The sequence below is a fragment of the Pelophylax lessonae genome (genome assembly GCF_965119305.1).
Source record: "Pelophylax lessonae genome assembly, chromosome: 6".
Taxonomy (NCBI): Eukaryota; Metazoa; Chordata; class Amphibia; order Anura; family Ranidae; genus Pelophylax; species Pelophylax lessonae.
Window position 1 is genome coordinate 30,857,379 of NC_138773.1, and position 25,027 is coordinate 30,882,405.

Below are 25,027 nucleotides of genomic sequence, written 5' to 3' on the forward strand. Positions count from 1 at the left end.
CGAAAGTTGCCAGGCAGCCTCTGATTTCGATGAACACAGCAGACATGCTGAATAAAGTGCAAATTTTGTGCTATCTATAATTACATGTCATATACTGCATGTACGCCCAAGAATTAACAATGGGATAAATTATTAAATTTGACAATGTAGTAAAAAGTACAAATAGGGCTCGGCTCACATATATGCGAATTGGATGCATTTTGAACCCTAGTCCATTTGCATTACATGTAAACCGGTAGCCTTCTCTATGGAGGCAGTTCACATATCCGCAGGCTGGCCGCAGTCTGTTTTTAAAAAGAGTTCTATGTGTTTTTCGGGCCAGTTCAGGTGCGATTTCAAATAAAAATTTGCACCTGAACTGGCACAAAAAACAGCACTGGACTCCTTTTAAAAAATTCAGGAAAACCGCGGCCAGACATATGTGAGCTAAGCCTAAAGTTTTAAATATATAACTTTGCATCTTCTGTGATCATTTATCGTCATTCATGAATCCCTCCTAATAAACCAGTACCATATACCAGTGCTTACTACAGGGCAGGGGAGGACTGGGCCAGGGGGAAGGAGGGCAATTGCCCCCTGGGCCGCTCTGATGCCTCGTAAAAAGGCTGCACCACTTCTGCCACAGACATGCCTAAAGGATTCCTGGTGGAGAGAAGTAAAAAGTCCCCGCCACTGACCTACTCAGTGCGGGTTGTAGGCAAGGACAAAGTGCAGCCCCCCCCCCCAGCATGGATGGTGTAAACTGTGTCTGAGCAGAGGCCAGTTCCATGCCACACTAGAGACTCTTCTGCCCTTGCCAGCTCCAACCGAACTGTCCCAACTCCCCCCAACCTCCCCCCGCTGGCCAGGTTGGGGACCCGGATACAGCCGGTAAGTAGAGAGAATCTGGAGCAGGGCTTCAGCTTGGAATGGGGGTCAGGAGGAGGATTGGGAGAGTAGGGGGAGGGGTGAGGGAAAGTGGGAGGGGGGCCAGGTCACTGCACCATGGGCATCTGGTTTGTACTTGCCCCCTGGGCCAAAAGATGCCAGTCTGCCCCTGCTACAGGGTTTTGACCTTATTATGAAAAAAGGTTTACAATGCTTGAACAACATCTTCATGGCAGCCCAAAGCAAGCCACAGATGATGCAATTTTCTTTCCTGCGACTACAGGTTGCAGAAAAGTAAATCAGTCAACACAGTCCGTGTTCACAACAACAAGAAACAACAAGATCCATGTCGATGGGGGAATTTGGCGCTATTGTGTTCTGCCGGCAGGGAGCCCTTCCTCCTGGCAGAACACAATGATCAATGCCAGTGTCTAAAACCGCCAGCTGTAACCGCATGAAAAAAATCCTACAGGCTGGTTGCACTAAAGTCAATCAACATATAGACTTCAGTACAACCATCCTGACCATAGATGGATCGAATCTTGGCTGGTCCCTGCTGAAACGACCAAAATTCGATCTATCTATGGATGGCTTTAGGCATGTATGTGGCAGCATGGCAGGTGGGACTTATCACCCATCCTCTGCATATAGGCATTGCTGTGTTGTTTTGGGGCACACTCCATTGGCACCCCTAGAACTGTGACCAAGCTGTGGTTTTGGGAGTGACTCATACATGATGACCACAGACAATACATGGTTATACAATATTTTTTTCTTGGTTTGATTTTATACATTGCGAATTGCGCCTAAATTTGTGGTACATTTTACATATTGAAACTGTTAACAGAATCCTGATATGGTAAAATACTGATCAGCAGGGTCTCCAGCCATGTCATGCAAGGTTCAGCGTTGGTTTTCCAAATTCTTGCTTCACTGCGGTTTAGAAGCCAGTACCAGGATGTTTTGGAAGCAAATTTCAACCTCTGTTTCAGTGGAGGATGTCCCCATGATCTGAAGGAACCTGAAAATGGATTCATGTAGAGTCTGAGAACATTTCCAAAGAATAACACATTGAACCCAATCTATCCAAACGTAAAACCTGTACCACTGAAAACAGGTGGTTCATTTTTGTTAGTGAATAATTTCCCCCTCCCTCTCTGCAAGTCCATAACAGAAGGCATCATTCTGTCATACCTGGAACTTAATTATTCTGGAAACTCTCTAAGTTAATCATTCCCAACCAGACATCATTTGATGATGTCTGCATAAGTCAGGGCTAATGCCACCTGGCAAAGCCAGCTAAATGACATCAATTATATTTCTAGCTGTGTTTAAGGACAGCATTATGACCACCATAATTATGACCACCATGTAAGAGAAGCATTCTTCAAACTGACCATCAATGTAAGGGACAATATTTCCCCTGATCACCAAGGTAAGGGGCATTCTTCCCACTGATCATCACCAATGTAAGGGGCATTCCTTCCACTGACCACCAATGTAAGGAGCATTCTTCCCACTGGCCACCAATGTAAGCAGCATTCTTCCCACTGATCACCAATGTAAGGGGCTTTCTTTCCACTGGTCACCAAGGTAAGGGGCATTTTTCTGATTGATCACCAATGTAAGGGGCATTCCTTCCACTCGCCACCAAGGTAAGGAGCATTCTTCCAACTGACCACCAATGTAAGGAGCATTCTTCCCACTGACCACCAATGTAAGGAGCATTCTTCCCACTGACCACCAATGTAAGGAACATTCTTCCCACTGACCACCAATAAAAGGAGAACTCTTCCGACTTACCACCAATGTAAGGGGAATTTTTCCCATTGACCTCAGATGAATTGATTTTAGCAGGGGTTACCCAAAACTAGAAAGTTATTTTAGGGGTTCCTCTGAGGTAAAAAGGTTGAGAAAGGTTGCTGTAAGTTGAGGGCGACACCATCATTTGGCTTTGAAATGGTCAAGACAGTTGGACAGAAGTGATAATTATGGTGGGGCTATCCTATCCCTGTGGTCCATAAGATTCAGCCTGCAAAACTAAACCATCATGTATAGGTGGAGGTAGTTGTAACGTGGAATTTAAAGTGGAACGAAAAATGCCATATATGATGCAGTCTGATACAATCATTATCATCTCGTGCGTTGGCTTTCCACTTCGGTAACAGGTCACGTTGGCCAACAAGCTATGGCACTTGGAGGAAATAGGACGAATTGGGGGGGTGCTTATAGTTTTTAGCATTTATTCATATGATTTTTGATCAAAAATTTTGATTTTAAATTTTTTTTGAGAATGTCATAGCAGAATGTGAAAAATATTGTTTTTTTTTTTTTTTTTTTAAATTGTCACTCTTTTTTTCTTTATAGCACAAAAAATAAAAATCGCACAGGTGATCAAATACCACCAAAAGAAAGCTCTATTTGTGAGGAAAAAAAGGACATCAATTTTATTTGGGTACAGTATTGCAGGACCGCACAATTGTCCGTTAAAGTAACGCAGTGCCGAATCGCAAAATAGGGCTTTCAGGAAGGGGGCAAATCCTTCCGGGGCTTAAGTGGTTAATAAAGTCAGTCCTGTTTCACTCCACTATTGGTACTGTTTGATGTTTGGGGTAAATTGGGGGGGAGGGTCTCTCTTTCGGAGAGCTCCTCGACCAAGTATTCGATGGTTAGCTTCGGCTGACCTAGAAGAACGGGATACGCCAGACCTTCTGGCTGGGCAGCCCATAGTAAACCCTTGTCTTTGACCTTGCGCCCCGAAGATCAGGGGAGAGGTCCTACCCCTTGGGGGGGTGGACTAAAGCACACCCTTGAGTGCACTTTTTAGTGTGCATTTCACATGCACTTTTTTTGTTCACGTAAGCGTTTTTTCCATTTAAGGTTTTTGCACCACCGCGGACTTAAAGCGGAGTTCCGGCCTCAAAATCGATAAAATCGATTTTGGGCCGTCCACTTGCTAAGGGGAACCTGAAAAAGAAATGAATAATGGCGATTTTTTTTTTGGTCACTTACCTTATTATAGAAGAAAATATACTCACCTTCCTTCCACTTCCTCCCTCTGCAGCCGCGGCCCGCGCCGTCACTTCCAGTTTGCGATGATTCCTGGGAGTTGAAAGTCATCACTCCCAGGAATCAATACGCCTGCACCGGCCCCGCTCGTCACTTCTGGTGCAGGCACGGTATTCACTGCTAAACAGCTTCTGGGCATGCCCAGAAGCTGTGCAGGGATGCCGCGCCTGCACCGGAAGTGACGAGCGGGGCCGGTGCAGTGTATTGTGGGACTCCGACGTCACGAAGAGGACACGAAGAGGGACGCTGCGGCTTCAGCTGCCCACACCTGAGATGGCAGCGCTGGAGAAGAAATTTTCAAGGTAAGTATTTCTTCTTTCAGGTAAGTGTGACCCGGGACAGTTCAGAGGCTATCCATTCTGGAATGCACTAGCCCTGACTGTCCTGGGGGTATTTTTAGCTAAAGTTGACCCCCGAGGCCAGAACTCTGCTTTAAAGAAAAAAAGTCCTAATCTAATATACTGGTCCTGACTGGTAGTTAGGGAGGTTTGGGCTGAAATCACTATATTCTGGTAGCAGAATGCAGGTAGCTGTTGTTTGGCGGAGATACCAGGTCGGGATGTCAGGCAGTCCGTCACATTGGGATTAGTAGTTTACATAAGGATATAACATATAAAGGTATGGATCTTGCAAGAGCCTGTGCATTGCCCAGCCTATAATTCTATGTACAGTAACCCCCCTCCATCGCGGGGGTTACGTTCCGGACCCACCCGCAATAAGTGAAAATCCGCAAAATAGAAAGACCCTATTTAAATACATCCTAGGCATGGTTTTATAACTTTCACTGTACTTTTAAAAGCATTTTAAATTCTTTAAACACACTTTTAAAACAATAGAAACACATTTAAACACAAAAGATACTGAGAGACAGAGCAAGAGCAATGGAAAACACAAAAATACTTAATTAACAATGATTTAATTAGTAAAATAATATTAATAGGTCTTACAGGAAAAAAAAAACGCAAAATACTGCAAAAACTGAACCACTAAATAACGGGGGTTTACTGTAGAGGAATGGACCTTTTTTGGGGTTTCATTTATTGCGTAGTTAACCTCCCTGGCGGTCTGATTATGTCAGAATTTTTGTGCTAAAATTGGTACGTTGTTTTGCATGGAAATCGGTTTTATATTTTAGGCCAGAGACAATTGAGTACTGTCCGTGATACTTTTTTTATTTGCACTAACATAAAATTTTTCCGGACAAGCTTTCGGGGTATGTCCCCTTCTTCAAGATCCAAGAAGTACTGATTCACAAAATGTTTAGCAGAATGGTAAAAAAACACAAAATCTCTAAGCCAAAGGAAAAAAAAAGAGAAAACCAAACAAACATAAACAAATTTAACTGGCGATGGTAATAAAACTAGCATAGTTAGTGAGATAAGACAGAGGGAGAGCTGAAGACAGGGGGGAGGTGGGGGGATAGTCACAGAGGGGGTCGTAAAACTGTGGGATAATGAGTAAGGAAACCCATGTCTAAATTTAAGCCGTTATTTTTTGTGTCAAAAAGAAGTATCATTCTTAATTCAAAAGTTTCTTTTCCTGGATAGTTCTGAAATTCCCTTTAAGAACTAAAGCATTGAGGTCTTCTATAATGTGGTCCGGTTGTGAAAAATGATGTCCCACAGGTGTCCCACAGGTGTGCAGAAACTATCTTCCTTATGTTCCTTGATGGTATGCCTGTGCAAATTCATATTTTAGGCCTGTAATTCTTAGGAATATCTCACCGGGTATGATAAAGTTTGAAACACAAAATCATGAATTATAATGTAATAATAATAAATGTCATCAAATTCTTCATTGTTTTAGAAATGGAAATATTTCATTATGAGGGAGAATCTGTACTCTGACATGACCGTGCCAAAGAATGGAGTGGCAAGTAATGTATTGGTTGTCCAATACCACTTCTGCAGGGGTTTCCCCACCATTCCCTGAAGAATTATTAGGCCCAGAAATTTCCAAATGTCATCTTTGGTCACTGGTTCCCACTTTCTGCTTCTTGCAAAATTCCAATGCGTAGCCAATGGCTCTTGGTACCGGTTTGTCTCGGTCACTATTTTTTTCAATAACCTCATCGGTCAAAAATAATTGTAGGCATGCCAAGATGTTGTGATGGTCAACGTCAACTTTCATTCCAGGTGCTCCAGTAAATGGGAATCTTGGGGGTGCTGCCTGATCCGTAACACAGTCAGTAGAGCACCAAGTCCGCACATCGCTGAGCTCAGTCGCAGAATCGTCGCTGTCGTCACTTTCAGTAATTTTCCCACAAATCACTATCGTTCAGTTCTTCAAATAATTCCCATTCACTGTCGCTGTTTTCCAGTTTGTCCAAAAGCGTTTTTGAGCTAAAAGAACGCTTTTTGGACACCATGGACATTCTCAATTTTCCAGGCACAAAGAACCACAATAAATACAGGCAGGGCACTGGAAAAACCTCTAGGGGAAACGGCATGATACAAAGTTGTAATCCTAACAGATTACACTGTATCATGTCATCTTATTATTTTTTTTGAATCTCCCACCGGTTCCACCCCCCTGCGATGAGGTGCTCGCAGGGAAGGGAGCCGAAAGAAGGTGCCGGCATCGGCCGAGCACAGAATGAGAGGACAGCGGGAGGATGGCTGGAGGATGGCTGGGAGGATGGCGGGTGATCACAGGGGAAGGTGAGTTTGATTGTGGGGTAATCCAGAGGGTGGCTCGGGGGTTCCCACTTTTGGCACTGTATATTAACCCTGAGCCACACTCGGGAATACAGCTAGGAAGGTTAAAGACTATGTGAAGCTTCATGTCCTTCTAAGATCACTCTGCCAACAGGGTGACAACAATGCTGCAAACTTTTTTACCTTTATTGTCCTTTATACATATCCTGCTGCTATTTTCTGTCCCATTCACCTACGTGCTCACCTTTCCTCTACTGTTCTTATCATTTCCTTCGCTTTCTCAGGCTCAGTCCTAAAATACGTCTGGAACATGGAGAAGGTCTGAATAAGACCCATCAGCCCTGCCAGTGGCATTCGAATCTTGGTCACAATGTTTTCTATCCTGCAAAGGCAAATAGCACTGTGAGTTAATGAGTTACCGTGAGTTTATGAAAGGAATGAAGAGGTTAAGAAAAACAAATGCAATCTTTACATTCCTATTATCAGTTATTTATATAGTGGGATCCTATGCTGTGGCGCTGTACAAGAGATATAAACAAGGATGAATAATACAGATAATGCCAATACATCATAGGTATGCGCATGGGGTGTGTAGAAGGTGCCTGGGTACACCATTATCACCCTGTGCCCATTACCATTATCTCTCTGTGTGCTCTGTCTGACCGACTCTGCCATAAGTGAAAGTGCTTCTGCACTTCTTTCACTAAGCCAGTAGGGAGATCAATGTGACAGTATATATATATATATATATATATATACAGAATATATGTAATGCATACAAGCCTGATAACTAATTGCAGTGTATATTAGTAACAATTACATCCCAACTCTGAGAAATGTAAAAATACTTCCTTGCAGTGGGACGCACCCGGGGAGCAGAGAAGCACTTTTATTTATTTGATCCTCTGCTCCTCTGTAGGTGAGATTGTGCCATGTTAAACATATACTTTATTGCTGAGTGTTCACCTTTCAGACTCTGCTGCTTTATCTTTTGGATGATAAGGAGACAGTGTGTGTGTTGTCTGATAGTGGAGGAGGAAGCAGTGCTGGATCAGTAATCTGTATATAAGGTGACAGTGTGTGTGTTGTCTGATAGTGGAGGAGAAAGCAGTGCTGGATCAGTAATCTGTATATAAGGTGACAGTGTGTGTCTTGTCAGATAGAGGAGGAGGAAGCGGTGCTGGATCAGTAATCTGTATATAAGGTGACAGTGTGTGTGTTGTCTGATAGTGGAGGAGGAAGCAGTGCTGGATCAGTAATCTGTATATAAGGTGACAGTGAGTGTCTTGTCAGATAGAGGAGGGGGAAGCAGTGCTGGATCAGTAATCTGTGTATAAGGTGACAGTGTGTGTCTTGTCTGATAGTGGAGGAGGAAGCAGTGCTGGATCAGTAATCTGTATATAAGGAGACAGTGTGTGTCTTGTCTGATAGTGGAGGAGGAAGCAGTGCTGGATCAGTAATCTGTATATAAGGTGACAGTGTGTGTCTTGTCTGATAGTGGAGGAGGAAGCAGTGCTGGATCAGTAATCTGTATATAAGGTGACAGTGTGTGTCTTGTCTGATAGTGGAGGAGGAAGCAATGCTGGATGAGTAATCTGTATATAAGGTGAGAGTGTGTGTCTTGTCAGCTAGAGGAGGAGGAAGCAGTGCTGGATCAGTAATCTGTATATAAGGTGACAGTGTGTGTCTTGTCTGATAGTGGAGGAGGAAGCAGTGCTGGATGAGTAATCTGTATATAAGGTGAGAGTGTGTGTCTTGTCAGATAGAGGAGGAGGAAGCAGTGCTGGATCAGTAATCTGTATATAAGGTGACAGTGTGTGTCTTGTCAGATAGTGGAGGAGGAAGCGGTGCTGGATCAGTGATCTGTATATAAGGTGACAGTGTGTGTCTTGTCTGATAGTGGAGGAGGAAGCAGTGCTGGATGAGTAATCTGTATATAAGGTGAGAGTGTGTCCTGGATAGCGGAGGTGGAAGCAGTGCTGGATCTGTAGACTTTCTATCAGAGGCGTAACTGGAACCTTCAGGGCCCCGGTGCAAGAAACCATGAAGGGCCCCCCAGACCCCTGGCCGGGGCCCTTACCTTCAATCCTGGGGCTCTTCCCACTGATCCTGGGGCCCTTTACTCTCATGGCGGGGCCCTTTATTACAGTCTCACAGCGGGACCCTTTCACAAGTTCTGCAGTGGGCCCCTTCCTGCCATCTTGGGGCCTCCCCACGGTGGTGGAATGCCAGGGCCCGGTTGCAAATGTGACCTTTGCGATCCTGGAAGTTCACCCACTGGTGTCTATATTTTTTATTATTTGGTATTTTTATTGTATTATTTTTTATCATTTTATTAAATTTTTTTACAATGTCACTGACTATGACTCTGTCCATTCAGAAAAGGAAGGAGCTGGTAAATTACATATTTACTGACCCCTTCCTGGTTCTCTATTGTGACACATTACCTGCAGCAGCCGGCAGGAGAGGGAAGGGAGCACAGTGGGGGGGGGGGGGGGGGCAACACAGTGGGGTCGGGGGGCCCAGAGACAGCAGAACACAAGTGATCTGGATAGGAGGAGTGGTGGGGGCAGCATACAGAGGATCCAATCTCCTCCATTTTCCTCCTGCAGCTACAGGAGGAAAAAGGAGGACAGTGATTTCTCTACATGCTGCCCCCGCCGCCCCTCCTATCCAGGTGTACAGGGGAGCCGCACAGGCCCCCTGTAGCATGGGGCCCGGTTGCAATTGCAACCCCTGCAACCCCTGTAGTTACACCCCTGCTTTCTATTAGAGAGACATGAAAGGCGGAGAGTTCTATACATCCAGTGCAACGCCCACACCCAGCATGGTAAATGTTTATTTGTGAAATAATTGTTTAGTATAAATGTTTCCAATCGGGAGTTGGTAAGATAGGCCCCACCCATTATGTGACCAGAGTCATAGTGATCACATGATTGGGAATCCTGAAGAACCCCTTAAAGGACCGGGGGGAGCCGGTGACAAGAGGTTATAACATATCAGATGGGACGGGTAATATATAAAAGTAGTCAGACCTTCTTTTGTCGGGGTAAGGGATGGCTTCAAATATTTCCTTGTATCCATTCCTGACATGTCGAATCTTCTCATGCTCATATGTGGCCAGAGTAGCTTCCACCTGGAAAATATATATATATTTTTTTTAACACATGGAGACAATTATTGTATGTTTATAAAAATAATTCTTTAATGATTGACCTAACATAAAAAGGGGGTTCACTTTAAAACCCAATTGAGCTTTCAATTTAAATCAGCTAAAATGCATTCTGAAGGCATCAAAATAATCGGTGTGTTAAGTCTTACCTTTTATTTTTCTAGAAAACAGCCACAACCTGAGTGGAAAAGCCTGTCCACTGCCAGAAGCTGCGGAGATGAAGTGAAAGCAATGGTCTCTCTGTAAACTTTCAACATACCTTGAGATGGGAAGACCCAGAAAAAAAAAAAAAACTAAATTGGGGGGGAAAAACATTTTTCTCGTGGTTTTTGTCAAAGCTGTTTTTTTTTTTTTTTTTTTTTCTGGGTCTTCCCATCTTAAGGAAAAAAAAAAACAAAAACTAAATTGTGGGGGGGGGAACATTTTTCTCACCGTTTTTGTCAAAGCTGGTTTTTGGTTTGTTTTTTCTAGGAAAAAATTTGGAAAATGTTCTTTTACATTTATAAATAATATAACTAGAACACGATATTCAACCTATAAAACATGAAGACCTTATAGCCTCAAAATGTACTTTACACCATCCGCTTGCTGTAATGTAGCTGAAAAAGAATTGGATAATTTCAATTTTTTTTTATTCACTTACCTTGTTATTAATGAAAATATACTCACCTTCCTTCCTCTTCCTCCCTCTGCAGCCTCGGCCCGTGCCGTCTCTTCCTGCTTGCATTGACTCCTGGGAGCCAATCGCCATCGCTCCCAGGAGTAAATGCGCCTGCACCGGCCCCGCTCGTCACTTCTTGGGCAGGCGCATTATTCCCTGCTGAACAGCTTCTGGGTGTGCAGGGGTGACGAGCGGGGCCGGTGCAGTGCATTCTGGGACTCCAACGTCACCGAAGAGGACACAGAAGAGGACGCTCTGGCTTTAGCTGCCCACACCTGAGATGGCAGCGCTGGACAAGACATTTTCAAGGCAAGTATTTCTTGTAAAAGGTAAGTGAAACAGGACAGTTCAGAGGCTGTCATTGATGAAATGCACTAGCCCATGACTGTCCCAGGGGTATTTTTATCTAAAAAAAAATGTTTTGAACTCCGCTTTAATGAAAGATTTTTGAGACTTTATGTAAAGTCTTAAATTATTGCACGTTCTCTCAGCTGAAGACAAACAAATCCTGGAATACAATTCAGGTAACACTACTTGTCAATGCAGTTCTAAAACAAGAGAAATTTGCATTTCTACCACTAGGAGGCACTGCAGGGGAAAGGCTCCAGTGTAGTTTGCTTGTGGGCTCCATCTTGTACCTCCAAACCTCTTTTTATGTTGCACTTTGGGTGAGTTCACACAATACCATTTTAATCTGTTTCTTAGCTAATATACAGATGTATTTTCTCTTCCGGTTTCTCCCCCTTTTTTCTTGTATAGGGGTGGGTACTTTGTTTCTGTACCCGAGTATTTTATCTAATAATTCATGACACAGTCATCAGCTCTGCTGGCTATACCATTTTCCTGGCGGATCCACATTGCACGCACCGACCATCCTTATCTACCAGCCTCTACTAAGTTCAGGTACGTCATAGACCTAACCCTCTTGGTACCATCCAAATATCGCTCCACTGGTTTTATCTATCTAGTGATATTTGACATAGCAATACTAGCATCAATATCATTATTTGGTTCTTTATACATAGTCATACCATGTGTGTCCCCACATCCTTCCCAATTGGGATCTACTCGATTCATCTGCCGCCCAGTTTATCCCATCGGTAGTTTATTATTATTCTTACTATGTTCTGTCATTGTTATGAAATATTACATATCTCTGTTATTGGTATTTATATATTTTTTTCTGTGTTTTGTCTTAGTATATTGATTGAATTTTTCTTTACTCTTAGTGGTGAGTTATGCTCCTGAAGAAGTGGCATAGCAAAACATGTCGAGCTAACACTCCTATCACCTCCGTATAGCATCACAGCCACGCTGATATCCCCTGAGGGGTTTTGGTATTTATCACTAACCCCTTAGGGGATTTGGCTACATGACCGTAGTTACTATTAGGGTCTATGTTTTTTTTTATATTATGTTCGTGTAACTATTTGTAATTTATTTCTCTTTTTTAATTGTATGTCCTTTTTTTTGTATGAATACATTTTGATATATTTTTTATATATGTGCCTACAAAGTCCATATTTTCACACCTAGTTCCAATATTGTACCTCCAACAGTTGGGCAATTGTTGGGATACAGTAGAGCAGGGGTGTCAAACTCAATTTCATCATGGGCCGCATCAGCATTATGGTCGCCCTCAAAGAGCCGGTTGTATCTAACACTAGATGTCCAGAGCACCACCTCCCCCTACATCAGATGTCAAGAGCCCCCCCCCCCCACACAAGTCAAGGGCCCCCCACCCTACCTTACATCACAGTGGGGGCAGAGCTGGGAAGCAGAAAATGCAGGATCTGGAGGAGGACCAGCAGAGGGCTGAAGTCTTCTGAATACTGAGACCAGGGGAGTTGGAGATGAGGGGATGCTGCAGTTGCACAGAGAGAAGTAGGATCTAATGGAGGAGTTCTGTCCTCCTCTCTGCTGCCGACTGCCGACGGGGTGGTGGAGATGAGGGGAGTGCTGCAGCCAGTGGTGTATTTAGGTTTTGTGCTGCCCTAGGCCTGACTAAGTTTGTGCACCCCCTAATTTAAATATGACCCACAGACCACAACCACAGTCTATCTGTGCCCATCAGCATAGCCTTATCAGTTCTCATAAGTTCGGCCTCATCAGTGCCGTCTCATTACTGCCCATCAGTGCAGCCTCATCAGTGGCCACCAGTGTTGCCTATCAGTGCCCATTAGCGCAGCCTATCATACCGGCAGGTAGCAGTGTGACTGCTTTATGGGGGTGCCAGACTGATTTTCCTCCTGGACCCTGCCCTCTGGCCCAATTCGCTCCCATAATACTGGCACTAAACTAAAAGTCGGCGGGGACCCTTTTGGTGTGGGAGGTGGGAGGAGGCTGTTTTTTTTATTGCGGTGTGCAGCTTTTTTGCTGCCCCCCTCTACAAAGTGCCGCCCTAGGCCTAGGCCTTGTTGGCCTAGGCCAAGATACAGCACTGGCTGCAGCTGCAGGAGAGGTGTGAGTGCCACATGAAATGACCTGGAGGGCCTGATTCGGCCCACGGGCCTTGTGTTTGACACATGTGCAGTAGATGATAGTTTCTGTCCTCTCAGGCCTTAAATGACAGGTAGGATGGTGAATTTGTCGGGCAAATTAGTTTATCGTTATAACCTTTAAATGATTCCTATTAATGTTCTTCACCATCACAGAGAGTGTAAAAGTCTTATCAAAGTCACTTCAAAGTCTTAATAAAGTTGGACTCCAAAGTTGCACTGAAAATCTCACAACTTTGGAGTCGGCTAGTGTAAAAGGAGCGTCAACCAGACATTTGAGTAAAGCTGGCCATATACTGCTATGAAATGTCTCAGCTGAATAGCGCTTGCATCCAATCAGATGGAGGCACTGCTTGATTATTCAGCTTCCATCAACTGTTATTCCTATCTCCATGCTGTTCAGCATGGTTGGAGGAATCATTGGACTTTTCTTGTTCAGTCTGTGGGGCAGGAGGAGAGAAATTTCAAGCCTTCATGGCCAGCTCAAAGTGGAATTCTTAAGAAAGGAAAAACTCTCCCTTGCAGTGCAGGTACAGCCCCCCTTGTTTGCATCTGTGGGGGTCCTCAAAAATCACATACGGTCCGTTCAGTTCATCAGTTCAGTCACGTCAAAAAGTATCAGTTTTTCATCCTTTTTTCATCCGTTTTTTACATCCACTACCAATGCAAAAATGGATGAAAAATGGACCGTTTGTCCGTTTACATCCGTTTTTCATCCGATCCGTTTTTTTGACGGATAAAAAATAGGGCATTCATCCGTTCCAAAAAACAGACATTGACGGAAGCGGATGAAAACGGATGTTAATGGATGATCATCCGTTTTTACATAGAGATGCATTGATGTCCGTTTTTCATCCGTCAATGGTTGGATGAAAAACGGACAAACGGACCATATGTGTGAAAAGGGCCTAATACTAAAGCCCCGTACACACGTACCGAATGTCGGCCGTAAATATTCGGCCGCCGAACGATCGGCCGATTGTCAGCTTGTTAGTATGATGCTTCCAACAACCGACAGCGACTTTTCGGCCGAACAGAATCGGGTGTGCAGGCATTAAAATTTTTGTTGGCCAACACCAGAACGGCCGATTGTTCGCCAGTCAGTACAGAATTCGGCCGACAAACAGCCGATTAGCAAGACTGGGCATGCTCAGAAAAGAAAAAACACATGGAAAGTTAACCATCACATGACATCACTTCTGCAGTCGGCTGTTGTTGGCCGACAAAATTCATGTGCAGTCTTTTGCAGTTTTCAGCCGACAGGACAGCACCGGACAAAAGACTGCCGATCGTTCGGCCGACATTCGGTACGTGTGTACGGGGCTTTACTTGATCCTTCACTCCTGCAGGCTTTAAGACTGGTCACCACAGCCTCTTCTCTCCTACTCTAAAGTGCTCTGACTGTCTGACATCATCAAGCACATTGCAGAGCCCATAACCCTGCACCGGACACAAGGACACCGTGCTCCTTTATCTGTTGTGGGGGCACTCTACTACAGGTGGTGTGTTAATGGCCAGATCACCAGGTAAAAACAAAGGGAAAAAACAAAAAACAAATGCAGCCACCACATTTAATGATTGGTAAGCTGCAATATAATTGCGGCATCAGCTGAAAAGCCTTCTAACATGGCGGATGGTTGTTCTGACAAGCTTGTGCAACTACAGAAGCCAGCCAGAGGAATAGAGTGCACTCTTGGCGCCATCACTCTTGTTCCCTCTAACTTCCTCTTTTAGTAATGAATACAGACATGTGAGACAAAACCGCAGGTGTGAAATAGCAATCGATAGGAAAAGAGATGCAGAAAGAGAAGTATGTCTTGCTAAGCTGAAAGAAAAGTTGAATGTTTTTTGTGTGTGCACTTGTGACGTAACTGTGGATATATAAGTGATGTTGTACACTCCTATTTTGGGAGCTTAGCAAACGGGCATGAGCCGGGCTAAGCCATCTTCGCTAGCGAATGAATAAAAGCTTGTTTCCTGCATAGCCTGAGTCCAAGAAATTCATTCTGGGTTTCAATTAACTAATTTCCTGCAACAGTAATACATTTTATGTTTGGGGTTTAACCACTTTAGCCCCACCGCCGCAGGCTGGTGCTCCCAGGCAAAAGCCCGTACACGTACGGCGCTCACCTGGGAGGAGCTAAGGGGGGCGATCACGCGCTGCTGGAGGCGCGCTCCCGCCCCCACTCCTCAGCAGGGAAGCTAGTGCGTGTGGCAGGCGGCTCCGATGGCCACCGGCCACTCACGATCTCCCGCCGCTGATAGAGAAGGACGGACGGCTGATGTAAACACAGCCGTCCGTACTTCTCCCTGAAGTTATCACAGCTGTCATGTGATCCTCCTATATAGGATCGCATGTCTCTGTGATGACTTCACAAGCTACGCCCCTTGACAGTTAGAATCAAGCCCCTAGGGTCACATTTAACCCCTTGATCACCAGTACTGTTAAGTACTGTAGTATTGTTATTGTGTTCTTCCCTGCCAGTGTCATTTTTACAGTAACAGGGCATTTTTTTTAACACTGGTTACTGTAATAATGTAACTGGTACCCCCAAAAGTGTCAAAAATGTCAGTTAGGGGTCCGATCTGTCCGCTGCAATGTGGCAGTCCCGCAAAAAAATCGCAGATCGCCGCCATTACTAGTAAAAAAAAAAAAACAATAAAAATGACAGAAATCTTTCCCGTAGTTAGTAAACGCAATAACTTTTGCTCAAACCAATCAAAATACGCTTATTGCAATTTTTATTGCAATCTAAATGTTAAATTTAGATTTTTACATTTTTGGGGGGGAATATTATATAGCAGAATGTGAAAAATATCGTTTTTTTTTTTTTTTTTTCAAAATTGTTGCTTATTTTTTGTTTATAGTGTAAAAAAATAAAAATCGCACAGGTGATCAAATACCACCAAAAGAAAGCGCTATTTGTGGGGAAAAAAGGACATCAATTTCATTTGGGTACATCATCGTACGACCGGGCAATTGTCCGTTAAACTAATGCAGTACGAATCGCAAAATGGGGCCTGTCATTAAGGGGGCAAATCCTTCCGGTCTTAAAGTGGTTAAAATCAGACTACAAAAAGTACCACATATACTATATTAATGCTGAGGGAATCCCGGAACCCCCAGGAGCTAAAAATTCATATGAGGGCTACCAACATATCCCCCAGTACAATGGACTGTCACTTTCTGGCCAATAGAAAGAGGAGTATTGTACATGGAGTAGGAGGGGCATAGCTCTGACTTTGGAGCTAGTCAGTATTTGCATATTGAGTGTCCCTGGTTTATAAGCCCCCAGGAGTTCTCGGCACAGTGAAGAAAGGGGAGTGCAGGTGACTGATTCCAAATTCCTATATCATCTTTTTGTATGATGAGAGGATTACTGATCACTCACAAAGACAACAGGAATTTCTCATATAAGGCAGTATGTACAACAAGAGAGACTGAAAGCACAAAGCTATTCAGTACTGACCTCTGAAAAGACCGCAGTCATCTGTTCTGAGCGCTCCTTGTAATGAACTTCCATATAGGGGAGATAGGTGAAGAAAGCAAGGCAGCCTCCTGGCTTTAAGATCCGATCCACCTAAAATGATGGCACCTACATTAATATATCACCAAAAGTGTTATGTGTAGCACAATGTACAGAGTGGAGCAGATCAGTGTATGTAATATATTGCACAGTGTGCAGAGTGCGACAGATCAGTGTATGTAATATATAGCACAGTATACAGAGTGCAGCAGTTTGATGTATGTAGTGTATAGCACAGTGTGCCGTTTGTTTTAAGTATTATAAAGCACAGTGTACAGGGGCAGCAGTGTGGTGAAGGTATTACCAAGGACAGAAAACTATTTGCAGTGGCCAACTGTATGCACTATGCAGCACAGTATATGTGACAGATTCAACTGGGATATGGGCTTTTGGAGGGGACTGCAGGGTAGTCTCTTTCCTTCTGACTATGGGCCCTGGCTTTTGAGGGGGGCTCTTTTTTGGGGGAGGTGTGTGTCTGGGGTACCCTTTGGAGTAGTTTTTCTTTGGGTCCGTGTCTCCCGAAACATACAGACTCTGGGAACCTAGGACCTGGATAGAGATTCTGGGCCTCTGTGCCCAAACCAACAATAACTGCTTCAACCCCCTCCTGGACTCAGAGACTCTAAGCAGAAGACTATAATTAGTTCAGATAACCTGATGCTTGTGTCTCCTGCTGCTATGCATAATTCCATATTGTGTGCCTCCCAGGTGTGCATCCTGGTTGTTAATTAACTCGCCTATTGTTTCTGTCTGTCTGCTAATCCTCTTGGAGATGTGATTAGTATTGTGTTCATTTTACCTTGTTACAGAACTATTGTAGGATGTTTGTGTTTGTTTATTTTAGCTGTTTGTTAGATGTACTGAAGATAATACTATTTAAAGTTTGCATTGTTAAGGACAATGTGATCAAGCTCCTATCTTATTTTGTATGGTGTACATTTTGTGTGAACTTACACTAAAGAGCTCCAGTTTGCACGTAAGCTAGAGTTTAGTTCTTGGGTGCAATTCTTAGTTATAATGCCTGGCTTCTGCTTCCAGAGTGGAGGAAGTTGTATCTTGGTGGATGCACCCAGGCGGGTGCCAGGTGGTCCGTCAGAGTATAAATATCGCAGTTTAAGCTATGTAAGTTTAATTGTATTGAACAAGGTGTGTAACAAGCAAACCACATACATTAAGCAGCTGTCTCTAAAATATAACATGCAGCACAATGATCAGAAGTCCAAATGATGTCAATATGCAGCACAGTGTACAGAATGCCGTGCTCAGGAGTATTTAATGTACAACGCATTTTATTGGTTGCAGCAGTCCAAAAAAAATTAAACAAGAAGACTCAGTTTGTTTTTACCTCTTTTAGAAACTTTTCAATGTTAAACCAATGGACAGCAGCACTTGCAGTTAGTAGGTCAACAGAGCCGTCACCAACCGGCACCTCTTCAGCTGGACAGACACTGCAGGTATGATGGGTTAGACATTCATTAGTGACAGCATTTGGTTAGATTTAAATCCCAAATCTGGACACTGGGCTCCTTACTTCCCTTCTCCATCTATGCCTCAGATGACACAAGGCCCTGGTGGTTATAATTCACCCAAGTCACATTCAACAGCAATCTGCAGTTACAGAACTAACCTGCTCAGCATGGCATCCTCACAGCAAAGGGGGGCAGCGAGTATGCAGATACCCCCCCTATCCCCACTGCTATTTTGATACAAGCCCACATGGATGGATATTTTGTGAGGGATTCTCCTAAAAAATGAGGGTCCATGTGCCTTGGAGGGAGTGCCAGGAAAGGGACAGGACATTTTGAACCAACAGCATAACAGTTCACCCCCAACAACATGATTAACCAATGCCCATACCAACAACCTAACTAATTAATGTTCACCCCAACAATATAACTAACTAATGCTCACCCCAGCAACATAACTAACTAATTCCCATACCAACAATATAACTCACTAATGCTCATACCAACAATATAACTCACTAATGCCCATACCAACAATATAACTCACTAATGTCCATACCAACGATATAACTCACTAATGCCCATACCAACAATATAACTCACTAATGTCCATACCAACAATATAACTCACTAATGCCCATACCAACAATATAACTAACTAATGCCCATACCAACAATATAACTCACTAATTCCAATACCAACAATATAACTCACTAATGCCCATACCAACAATATAACTCACTAATGCCCATACCAACAACATAGCTAACTAATGCCCATACCAGCAATATAACTAATTAATATTCACACCAACAATATAACTAACTAATTCCCATACCAACAATATAACTCACTAAAGCCCATACCAACAATATAACTCACTAATGCCCATACCAACAATATAACTAACTAATGCTCACACCAACAACATAACTAACTAATGCCCATACCAACAATATAACTCATTAATGCCCATACCAACAATATAACTCAATAATGCCCATACCAACAATATAACTCACTAATGCCCATACCAACAATATAACTCACTAATGCCAATACCAACAATATAACTAACTAATGCCCATACCAACAATATAACTCACTAATGCCCATACCAACAATATAACTCAATAATGCCCATACCAACAATATAACTCACTAATGCCCATACCAACAATATAACTCACTAATGCCCATACCAACAATATAACTAATTAATGTTCACACCAACACACTGTAACTAACTAATGTACACCCCTAACAACACAACTAACTAATGCTCACCCCAACAACATAAATAACTAATGCTCACCCCAACAACATAAATAACTAATGCTCACACCAACATAACTAATGTTCACCCTAACAACACAACGAACTAACGTTCACACCAGCAATATAGCTAAAGCTAACTAATGCTCACCACAACAACATAACTAACTAATGTTCACCCCAACAACATAACTAACTAATGCTCACACCAACAACATAGTTATCTAATACCCATATCAACAATGTAAATGACTAATGCTCACACCAGCAATCCCTGGCTGGACAAGGTCCCTTAGCACCTAAGGCAAAATGGCTGAAGTTGACCTCCCCATGAGGTATACATTACTTTGGCAGCATAGGTTGCAGGTCCTGCCCTTTTTATGCCACCTTATGCTAAAGCACCCAAGGCAGATGTCTCTACTGCTTACCCAGCCTTGCCAACCACATAACCATTGCAGCACCATTGGTAGACTTTTTCTAGTCTAAAGAGGTCTGTCCCCAACAGTAAAGGGAATACATGAATGGGGTTGTCCCCTGAGTGTAACTAGTGAAACACAGTTAGAATGTCCCCACCTGTATGTGACATTGGGTGACCCCGGGGCTTTCTTGGCCTCTGCTATCTGAGCCTCACTGATGTCGGTTCCGAGGACTTTCTCAAAGTACGGAGAGAAAATTCTTGTACTCTGCCCCGATCCACAGCCAACGTCCACAGCTAATCCATATGCTTTGGGTAACTAGGAAGACAAAAACATCTTTATAATATTTCAGACAGACCCTGGTGTTGTATTCAGTTTAGCTGCCAGGACAGCAGGTAAGTAAATCTACTTTTCTGTGCCACCTCAACTTAAAAAAAGCACTTAACCCTTTCAGGAGGGGTGCAGCCCCACTGCAAAGGACAATTTTCAGGTTTCTAGAAGTTGGACATTCAATGGGGCTTCCTGCCCGCAGCTAATTGCAGGGAACCCCCGCTGAGTTCCCCCAAGCAATCACTAATGGCCCCATTTACATGGGGCCTTAGTTGACATCATATGCAGACAGGTGGCCTTTGATCTGCAGATTAACAAAACAGAGTAGATAAAAAAGTTACAATGTTACTTTTTATCAATGTTTATAAAGAATATTACTTTCTATCTCCTTTGTTACTTTGTATCTCTCTGTCTTACATCTGAGCAATGTTTATAAACAGAGTTGCTTTGTATCTCTCTGGCCATGTTCACAATGCTCCGACATGAAAGTCACACGACTTCTGATCTGACCTTCCCTGTGACTTTAGTCCGACATCAATCTGACTTTAATGAACAGGATCCGACTTGAGATGAGTGCTACTTGGGTCTGGTATAGATTTCCACCCCAAATTTACAAAAAAAATGGTGTGAGGTCCCTCCTCCCCCTCAAAATCGATACCAGATCTTTAGGTCTTGTATGAATTTTAAGGAGAACCCCATGCCAGGAAAGGGAGGGGGGATGAAAGCACCTGCCCCCCCCCCTCCTGAACCATACTAGGCCACATGCACTCAACACGGGGGGGGGGCACTTTGGGATTTTATAAACAATGTTACTTTTGTATCTCTTTCTCCTGTCTGATCAATGTTTATAAACAATGTTACTTTGTATCTCTTTCTCCTGTCTGATCAATGTTTATAAACAATGTTACTTAGTATCTCTCTCTATCTCTCCTCTGATCAATGTTTATAAACAATGTTACTTAGTATCTCTCTCTATCTCTCCTCTGATCAATGTTTATAAACAATGTTAATTTGTATCTCTCTATCTCTCATCTGATCAATGTTTATAAACAATGTTTCTTTGTATCCCTCATCTCCTGTCTGATCAATGTTTATAAACAATGTTACTTTGTATATCTCCATCTCCTGTCTTAACAATGTTTATAAACAATGTTACTTTCTTTCTCTCTATCTCCTGTCTGATCAGTGTTTATAAACAATGTTACTTTGTATCTTTCTATCTCCTGTCTGATCAATGTTTATAAACAATTTTACTTTCTATCTTTCTATCTCCTGTCTGATCAATGTTTATAAACAATGTTACTTTCTGAGTCGGTTCACACTAAGGCGACACGACTCCTTACTACTTCAGGGGCGACTTGTGCATTCCTATGCACCACGACTTCGGAGCGACTTGCAAGGACTTCACATAATGGAAGTCTATGCAAGTCGCTCCGAGGTCGCCCCGAAGTAGTACAGGACCCTTTTTCTAAGTCGGAGCGACTTGTGTCGCTCCTATTAGAACGGGTCCTGTAGCGGTCGATGGACCGCGAGGGAGCGCGACTTGTCAGGCTGACAAGTCGTCTGACAAGTCGCGCTAGTGTGGACCGGCTCTCTATCTCTCTATCTCCTGTCTGATCAATGTTTATAAACAATGTTACTTTCTATCTCTCTATCTCCTCTGATCAATGTTTATAAACAATGTTACTTGCTCCCGCTGTGATTAGACACAGCGCGAAGCAGACTGCAGGAGGAGCGGGCTCGATTGCCCCCGGCCTCCCACAATCTTTGGCTAGAATGACAGAAGAGTTGCCTGCCTATGTAAACAAAGCAGGCGGCTCTTCTGTCAGAGAGGCAGGGAAAGATCCGGTGATTCAGCTAAGCTGACTCACAAATCTCTCTCTGCCTCTGTCCAACCCATCCCCCCACACAGTTAATAAGCGCATATAGTGAAAACACATTTAACCCCTTGATCACCCCCAGTGTTAACCCCTTCCCTGCCGGTGTCATTTATACAGTAACAGTGCAAATTATTTAGCACTGATTACTGTATTAATGTCACTGGTCCCCAAAAAATCTCAGTTAGGGGTCTGATCTGTCCGCCGCAATGTCACAATCCCGATAAAACTCGCTTGTCGCCACCATTAGTAATAAAAAAAATAAATAAAAAGTCCATAAATCTATCCCTAATGCCCTGTACACACTATCAGATTATCTGAAGACTTTTGTCTGCAGATTTACCAAAACCATATAATATGAGGTCAAACCTAAACACTTTCAATTTGTATGCAATCCGGCAGGCCCTTGCACTACATAGAAAAGGTAAATCTGAAGACAAAAGTCTTCAGATAATCTGATAGTGTGTACAGGGCATTAGTTTGTAAACGTGATAACTTTTGCACAAAACAATTCATATACGCTTTTTGGGATTTTTTTTTTTTTTTTACCAAAAATATGTAGCAGAATACAATTTGGCCTAAACTGATAAAAAAAAGTTAGATTTTTTAAATGTTTTTTTATTGGGTATGCTTTATAGCAGAAAGCAAAAAAATATTGTTTTTTTTTTTTTTTTTTTTTCCAAAATTGTCGCTATTCTTTTATTTATAGCGCAAAATCTAAAAACTGCACAGGTGATCAAATACCACCAAAAGAAAGCTCTATTTGTGGGGAGGAAAAGGACATTGATTGTATTTGGGTACAGCATCGCACGACCACGTAATTGTTAGTTAAAGCAACGCAGTGCCGAATCGCAAAATATGGCCTGGTCATTAAGGGGGTAAAACCTTCCAGAGCTGAAGTGGTTAATGAACTAATTAGGAAGCTCTGCTTATATAAGCAAAGGAATTCTATTAAAAATGTTATTTGCTTTCTATTGTTGAAGCTGGGAATAAACCAGGCTGAAGTTCTCACTCACCCTTTCCTCCAGGTAACTGAAGATAAGGTCTATTATCTCTTGTGACGGCTTAGATCTGAATTTTTGGTAATCTGACGCATGCTCCTTTCCTTCAAACAGCTGTGTCGCCATTTTGGACTCAGATTATCACCTAGAATGATAAAACAGAAAAAAAATCCTTTGCAAAAGGAACCTTATGGGTAGTGTGTGTGGGTTGGGAGGGTGTCTTTGCAGATATGCTGTCACTTTAACCTGCATAGACAAGATGATAGTAAACCTGTACTAAACCTGAACAATTCAAACTGAGAATATGATGGGAAGATAGGCATAAGCAGAAGATACTGTGTAGAAAAGTATGAACACATTTTAATGGTCATGGGACTTTAACCTGTTTACGCCCGCCCGCCGCAGATGTACTGCGGCGGGCAGCCGCTCCTGCGTGAATTGCCGTAACGGTGCTCGCTCGCAGGAGGCTAGAGGGCGAGCGTGCGCCGCCGGCAGCGAGCTCCCACCCCCGCTCGTCAGCGGGGAAGCTGATGCACAGGTCAGGTGGCTCTGATTGCCTCCTGAGTCCTGACACCCGCGATCGCTCCCCACTAAGAGAGGACGGACGGCTGTTGTAAACACATCTGACCGTTCTTCTCCCTGGAATGATCATAAAGCCCCTGTGATCCTTCTATATAGGATCACATGTCTCTATGGTCATTTCAGAAGCCACGCCCCCCCCCACAGTTAGAATCACTCCCCTAGGCTCACATTTAACCCCCGATCACCCACGGGGTTAACCCCTTCCCTGCCAGTGTCTAGATTAGAGTAACAGTGCATATTTTTAGCACTGATTACTGTAGTAATGTCACTGGTCCCCCCAAAAGTTTCAAAAATCAGGGGTCCGATCTGTCCACCGCAATGTTGCAGTCCCGCAAAAAATCACAGATCGCCGCCATTACTAGTAAAAAAAACAAAAAAAAGTATTAAAATTACATAAATCTTTCCCATAGTTAGTAGACGCAATAACTTTTGCACAAACCAATCAAAATACGCTTCTTGCGATTTCTTTTACCAAAAATATTTAGCAGAAAACAAATTGGCCTAAAATGTTAAAAAAATTAGATTTTTAATTTTTTTTTTTTTGGTCAGGGGGGGGGTGTCATATGGCAGAATGTGAAAAATATAGATTTTTTTTCCCAGAATTGTCGCTCTTTTTTTGTTTATAGCGCAATCAGCTCATCCCCCAGTAATTACCTTATGTATCACTTGACCCTCTCTTTTAGGCTTGATTCACACCTATGCCGTTTTCTTTCGATTTGTTTCTGCAGTGCTTTTTCCGGTGTGTTTTGCATTTTCACACTAGCATTTTTGATGGGTTTTTCATGTTTTTTTATGCTTTTTTTTTTTTTTTGGCCAATTTATTGTTGGGTAGATTAAAAAACACAAAATGTGCCAAAAATGCACTACATTCTTTTCTGCGGCTCCTCCATTGAAGTCTATTGAACCAAAAAATGCACTGTTTTGCATTTAACCACTTAAGCCCCGGAAGATTTTACCCCCTTCCTGACCAGGGGGTTTTTTGCGATTTTTTTACTGCGTGATTTTAACGGACAATTGCGCGGTCGCGCAACACTGTACCTAAACGAATTTGACGTCCTTTTTTTCCCCACAAACAGAGCTTTCTTTTGGTGGTATTTGATCACCTGTGCGATTTTAACTTTTTGCGCTATAAACAAAAAAAGAGCGTAAATTTTGCAAAAACAACAAAATTTTTCACATTTTTTTTATATGAAATTCCCCCAAAAAAATTTAAAAATCAAAATTTTTTAACATTTTTGGCCAATTTGTTTTCTGCTACATATGTTTGGTAAAAAAAAATCACAAAAAGCGTATTTTTATTGGTTTGCGCAAAAGTTATTGCGTTTACTAACTAAGGGAAAGATTTTTGTCATTTTTGGTGTTTTTTTTTTAATGTGTAATAGCGGTGATCTGCGTTTTTTTTTTTTTGCAGTACTGCGACATTGCGGCGGACAGATCGGACTCTTGACTGACATTTTTGACACTTTTGGAGTTACCAGTGACATTACTGCAGTAATCAGTGCTATACATATGCACTGTTACTGCAAAATGACACTGGTAGTGAAGGGGTTAACTTTATTTGAGAGGGAGGGGTGGTGTGTGTCTCTAGGGGCGTGATTCTTACTGTGATTGGCTGTGGCTTGAAGTGT

At 42.9% G+C, this 25,027-nt stretch overlaps 2 protein-coding genes across 2 annotated transcripts in view; one reads left to right on the forward strand and one right to left on the reverse strand.

The window, feature by feature from the left end:
* Positions 1 to 25,027, forward strand: part of LOC309558517 (uncharacterized protein) — a 251,846-nt gene that overhangs the window by 195,324 nt on the left and 31,495 nt on the right. The gene's annotated exons all lie outside the window — the stretch shown is intronic.
* On the reverse strand, positions 1,610 to 22,964 carry LOC309557566 (uncharacterized protein). The gene is made up of 7 exons (XM_082260353.1): positions 22,833 to 22,964; positions 19,767 to 19,927; positions 17,797 to 17,899; positions 16,395 to 16,505; positions 9,629 to 9,729; positions 6,838 to 6,975; positions 1,610 to 1,888 (listed from the first exon to the last, which is right to left on the reverse strand). Exons 1-7 carry the CDS (start codon positions 22,941 to 22,943, stop codon positions 1,798 to 1,800), a joined length of 816 nt encoding a protein of 271 aa, XP_082116479.1. The 5' UTR covers positions 22,944 to 22,964; the 3' UTR covers positions 1,610 to 1,797.